We start from the raw sequence: 6,020 nt of genomic DNA on the forward strand, positions 1-6,020 counted from the left end.
GGAGCCGCACAGCCCCGCACCGCGCCTCACCTGGCCTCGCCGCCGCGCGCTTTTGGGAACCCGCATCCTCTCCCTTCCCCTGCCCATCCATGGGCCCTTCTGTCTTCCGGACCACGCGGGCCGGAGGGGAGCCTTCTGGAGCGCAGGGCTCGGCAGCCGGGCTGCCTTCGGCTCTGCCTCCAGCCACGCCAAGCCGGCGGAGGACCCAGCACTGGGCACTGGCGACCGTGTAAGGAACCGAGGCCGCGGACGGCTGGAGGCGCAGAACCGCGGGGCTGAGGCGGCAACCCGCAAGAGAAGAGGGCGGCGGGGTCACGAACAGTCACAATGTCCTTCCCGCACTTTGGACACCCTTACGGCAGTGCTTCCCAGGTAAGAGCCGCCCCCATGGGGGATGGGGGCAGACTGGAAGGAAGGAGAGCCCAGTGCCGGAACCTGGCCGCAAAGCCCTCCTCTCCCACGAGTTCCCAGGGAAGCCAGAGAGAGCAGGAACCTGGGTAGTGTACCGCAGACCCCTCTGACATGCCCCATCCCTAGCAGAAAATGCGCTGCTCCCCCAGGCAAGCTGAAGAATCGTGTGACCCGAAACTTGGGCACTCTGACCTCGCGCTCCGCGAGGTGGGTGGGATCTCCGGAACCTTCCAGACAGGCCTCCTTGCTGTACAGATATCCGAGGTGGCCGGGAGGGTCCCAGACTCTGTCTCACTCTTTTTCTGGGCTCGTTCGTTTGTGATCCTCTGTTCTTTTCCTCTCCCTTCCATGGGTAGGTCCAAGCTCTCGGCTTCCGGTTCCTTGGATTTTCCAGATCTGGGTGGGCACTGTGCAATGACAGGGTCTCCTGGGAAAATTCTGGAGACGCCCACCCCTGTTCAGTTTCTCAGCAGAGAGCCCAAGAACTAGCCCCAGCTTGACCTCTGCCCTGCTTTGTGACCTCGGAAAAGCCTCCTATTCTCCGTAGTCCTCATTCCCCATCTATAATGTAGGAAGAGTGAGACGGGGTCTCTAAGGCAAACTTCAAGTTCGGCCTTGGTAGGATCCTGTGGCTGCGAGGAGGGAGGGTTCACCAGGGAACTGGCCGAGTCTGGCTTTTGTAATTCGGGTTTCAGAACCTTCCCATGACCCGGAGCCCCTGGAACTCTGGAGCTTTAGCAAAGCTTTAGGAGTATGTCTATAAAGGCGGTTTGGATAAATGGCGTCTACGGATCATTTCCGTCACAGTCCTCAGGAGAACGCTCGGCACAAGGGGGAATGAAGTTCATACTGAAGGAAGGACTGATCTGGCAGTTCCACCGCTGGCTCCCGCCAGCCCGAGGCGCCGGTCTCTGACCTCCGGTGCCCCCTCTCTCGCCCCCGTAGTTTCTGGTGTCTGCAAGTTCCAGCGCCACTTGCTGCGAATCCGCCCCGCGCTCGGTCCCAGATGTGGGCTCGGGCTCCACCCCGGCGGCCGCGCTCTGCTGCGCACCCTACGACAGTCGGCTGCTGGGCAGCGCGAGGCCCGAGCTGGGCGCGGCCTTGGGCATCTATGGAGCTCCCTACTCGGCCGCTGCAGCTGCCCAGAGCTACCCAGGCTACCTGCCCTACAGCCCCGAGCCGCCGGCGCTGTACGGGGCGCTGGTGAGTACCGGGGTGGAGCCTGGGTCCGCGCGACAGAACCCACCCCTCTTGGGGCAGGAGCGGCAGGGGCGAAATCCCGTGTGATGTTTCTATCTAGGAAAATCTAGGACGTACAGCATCACTTCGAGGAAAGGCAATAGTTAGGATTCTATATAAAGTAAAATAAATAAATAAATAAAACATCTTTACAACATGTTACAGTTTGTAGAAGTCCATCCTGGTTAAAAAACGTCTGTACCTCGATTAACCGCGTGAAGTAGGCAAGTCATCACTAGGCTCAGTGTACAGATGAGGAAACTAAGGTTCACAATGGCTTGAATAATCTTTCCCAAAGGCACAGAGATAGGAGGTGGAGAATGGCTCCGGAAAGGGAGTAAGAAAGAGCCCCAGCTGCTGGGAGGCGGTTGGGGGGGGGGGGGGGGGACACAAGTAGTAACAGTTAAATGACAGTGAATACTGCTTATGCTGCACTAGGAATTCTGCCAAGCATGTTTCTTCAGTAACCTTTAGGCATGATTGTCATCCCACTTACCAAGAAGAAACTGAGGCATAGAGGGGTTAAACAGCTGTGCCCAGGATCACACAGTCAATGCGAGTGGTGGTGCTGCAGTTCTAACCAGACTTGACTCCAGAGTTCACACCCTTAGCAACTCCCCACCCCACCTCCTCCTCCCCAAATGTAGTCCTTATTTCTTCCCTCCTCCCCCTCCAGAATCCACAGTACGAATTTAAGGAGGCTGCCGGGAACTTTACATCCAGCCTGGCACAACCAGGAGCCTATTACCCCTATGAGCCGACACTGGGGCAATACCAGTATGATCGGTAAGGCATGGGGCGTTGGTGGCTGGCATCACAAGCTCTTTCCTCCTCCCCTGCCAAGGTAGGACCAATCCACAGAGCATGGGGTGGGGGTGGCTGTGGGCTGGGATGGTGAGCCGAACCTCACTTCCTTCAGGGACAGAGATTGTCTCTTGCCTGCAGCCCCAGGTTCCCAGCCCCAGAACTGTCAGCCAGGTTCTCCCCGCAGGTATGGAGCAGTGGAGTTGAGTGGTGCTGGGCGCAGAAAGAACGCCACCCGGGAGACCACTAGCACACTCAAGGCCTGGCTCAACGAGCACCGCAAGAACCCCTACCCCACCAAGGGTGAAAAGATCATGCTGGCCATCATCACCAAGATGACCCTCACCCAGGTGTCCACCTGGTTCGCCAATGCGCGCCGGCGCCTCAAGAAGGAGAACAAGATGACCTGGGCACCCAAGAACAAAGGCGGGGAAGAAAGGAAGGAGGAGGGTGGAGCAGAGGAGTTGCTGGGCTGCCTAAATGGTGACACCAAAGGTACCCCATGTTCCCTGCCCCAACTTACCTGGGTTTTCCAATCATCAAACAGTTGGATTGGGTTTTCACAACCACAACCCATGGCGTAGCTTCTGTGGAAGTCTTCCCCTGGCTTCCTTTCACACCTGCAACCCCTGCATGCCTCAGGGCCTTTGCCTGTGCTATCAGTTCCCTTTGCCTGGAATTCCCTGCGGATCTGGGAACTGCCTTCTAGACTTAAATGCACCACCTTCAAAAAGCCTTCCCTGTGCACCCACACCAGCTAGCTTCCTAAGTTATTCTCTACCACATGTGCCTACTTTTATTTCCTGTGGCCTATTTACCCTCTTAGGGATGTCAGCTCCACCATAGAGAGCCTCCATTGCTGTATTCTCTAAATTCCTAATACTTAAATGCCTCAATGATGTCTGGCACATAGCTGGTGCTCAGTAAATATTTTCTGAATTAAGTAATACACACCAGCCACCGGTGAGTGTTTAAATTGGATAAAAACTGCCCTCTGCTTTTTTTAAGGCTGAGAAACTGAGATCCAGGTCTTAGGGAAAAGTGTCCCTTTCCTTGGGCTATCAAAGGGGAGGGCTCTTCTGAAGGGTGAGAGCAGGTCTCTTTCCCAGCCTCAGGCCGGCAGCTCTGGGGCAAGTGTCGGAGGCGGTGTGGCCATCCTGGTGAATTACACTGAGTCTGCCCTGAGTGCAGGGCACATCTTGCTAAAAGCTTCTCGGGGATGGGCACTCCCGAGGATTTCCCTTGGGGCCTGGGGCTTTTCTCACTCGTTCTTGATTTCCCTCAGACGTTACTGCTGGCCAGGAGGCCCGGGGGCTCCGGCTGAGTGACCTGGAAGACCTGGAGGAAGGAGAGGAAGAGGAGGCGGATGAAGAGGAGGCAGTGGCCACAGCTAGGGACAGACTGGCTGAGCTCCATAAAGACACTCAGTCGCTGCCGGCGGCGCAATGTGCGGCCGCTCGAGAGGGCCGGCCGGAGCGCAGGGAGTGCAGTCTGGCGGCACCCCGCTTCTCGTTCACTGAGCCCCCCAGATCCGGAGAAGCCGACTTCCTCCGGGCCGAGCCAGGAGGCCCCACGTTGACCATGCACTACCCCTGCAGCGAGAAACCATCGCGCATTTGGTCTCTGGCGCACACGGCGGCCGCCAGCGTCGTCGTCGAAGGGACACCTCCAAACCCGCCCCAGCCACGAAGTCCTGAGCACCATCTGATTCGCGGACTGCCTCCAGGCCCGGGCGCGCGACCCGTGGTCCCCAGAGACTCCGCGTGCCAAGAGTCTCCCCGAGTAGCCAAAGCCTTTGGAAACCCCACGTTTGCCCTACAGGGTCTGCCGCTGAACTGTGCGCCGTGCCCGCGGAGGAGGGAGCCTGCGATGCGGTGCCAGTACCCATCTGGAGCAGAAGGTAGTGGGCCCCCAACGGCGCTGGGAGTGTCTGACCAAAGGACCCCTCCCCTTCCCACCTTCCCTCACCCCACTCCCCGTACCCCAACTCCGGATTACCCAGCCGCTGCACAGGCTCTCTGCCAAGGTTCAGACCTAGCCTAGCTCAAGAGTGTCTCACCTCACTCCTTGACAGAAGCTTAGAGATCAAAGTTCTAGCTCCTGAATCTTCTTAAAACCAAATACTAGATTACACTAGAATGAGACAGTAACTTACCTAGGAAACACTGAGAAAGTCATTGAAGAGAAGGACAGCTTAGATCTCTTCACTGTTTAGATCTCTCCAGATGTGCCAGGTGGGCACAGTCATGACCCTCCAGCCCAGGCATTCTTGTCCCCTTCCTGCCCTTTGGAGGAGGACAGCTGGCTCCCTTTATGGTCTTGTACCAAGAGTTTGCTAGGGCTAGGCAGGCACAAGGGCTTTCCCAGAAGTCTCAGGGGAAAGGCCAGATACCTACAGGTTCAAGGCCAGTGCTTAAGGCCAGAAGCTCTCCATGCAGCCCACTGAAATCCCTAGGGGTGTAGTTCAGGTGAGTGCTGTATGTGTAGGGCCGTCTTACCCCCAAGCTGGCTAGGACTGCCAATCAGCTGTCTCCTGCACCTGGCTGAATCACTAGTTCACTGGCTGTGTTGGGTTGGAAGGGAATTTCACCCCACAAAGGGACATTCCCAAAGCATTTGGAAGCCTCCAGCAATTACCATCAGATTCTGCTCTTTGAAGTCATTTCTCTCAGGATTAACTACTAGCTTAGAAAATTGGGTTACACTGTTATTTGAATTTCCACCTAACAGGGTCCAAATGTTACCTCTGGCAAGCAAATTGCCTCTAGACCTTGGATTCCCTTGGAATGAGACACCACCGACCTCGGATTTCCTAGGAATCACCCCTGAGTGGCCTTCGGGTTTTAATCAACCTTTCCTCTCTCAGCAGGTTAGCGCAATGGCTGCGATTAGCAGAAGCGTCCTGGAAATAAGCCCTGCTTTTTGGAACTCACCTCCACACTAAGAAGCTAAGAGACCTCGCCAGGGTCTGGGGCTCTCACTTCGCCTAAGAGACAGATACACAGAAATACTCCGAATGGCCCTCCTGGCACGCAAAGGAGGGGAGTGGCTGGCAGAGGTCCCTCTTTTCAGATCCCTGGAGGAGGTGGGAGGGCACCTTGGGGAAGGTCAAGTGGGAAGCCTGGGCGAGTGTGCCCAGGGCACCCAGCTCAACACTCTAGTCTGCCTCTCCCCTCTGGATTCAGGTCTCAAGCCACTCCCTCTCCTGTTCACTCACCCCATCACCCTCACTTTGTAACTTCAATGCTGACTTGGCTCCTAAGGACCACGCGTGTCTCCTCCCCTTTCTCACTCTTTGCGTCCTTAAAGATAATCCACCGAACCCAAGCTGTGTGTCCTGTTTGCAACTGGGGAACTCGGTGAGGTGGGGGTGGTGGGGAGAAGGGGATGCGGTCAGGGATTCTGGAGACAGGGCGGCGTGGGCTGCATATTTCAGTCCCGTTTGTAGCTGGGAGAGAAACTGACAAGGTAATGGCCAAGACCCACCAAAATTTGCGGACCCAACGATGTCGGAGAGCGCGTGAGACTCCCGACTGATTCGGGGAGTTGGAGGTGGGGAACGAGGG

At 56.7% G+C, this 6,020-nt stretch overlaps 1 protein-coding gene across 1 annotated transcript; it reads left to right on the forward strand.

Annotated features, from left to right (window-relative positions):
* The first annotated feature begins 327 nt into the window (after positions 1-327).
* On the forward strand, positions 328-5,370 carry IRX6 (iroquois homeobox 6). Its single transcript, XM_061134485.1, has 6 exons — positions 328-372; positions 1,357-1,614; positions 2,327-2,436; positions 2,642-2,949; positions 3,740-4,354; positions 5,321-5,370. The coding sequence occupies exons 1-6, from the start codon at positions 328-330 to the stop codon at positions 5,326-5,328; spliced, it is 1,344 nt and encodes a 447-aa protein (XP_060990468.1). The 3' UTR covers positions 5,329-5,370.
* The last annotated feature ends 650 nt before the right edge of the window (positions 5,371-6,020 follow it).

The sequence above is a fragment of the Dama dama genome, chromosome 4, assembly GCF_033118175.1.
Source record: "Dama dama isolate Ldn47 chromosome 4, ASM3311817v1, whole genome shotgun sequence".
Classification (NCBI taxonomy): Eukaryota; Metazoa; Chordata; class Mammalia; order Artiodactyla; family Cervidae; genus Dama; species Dama dama.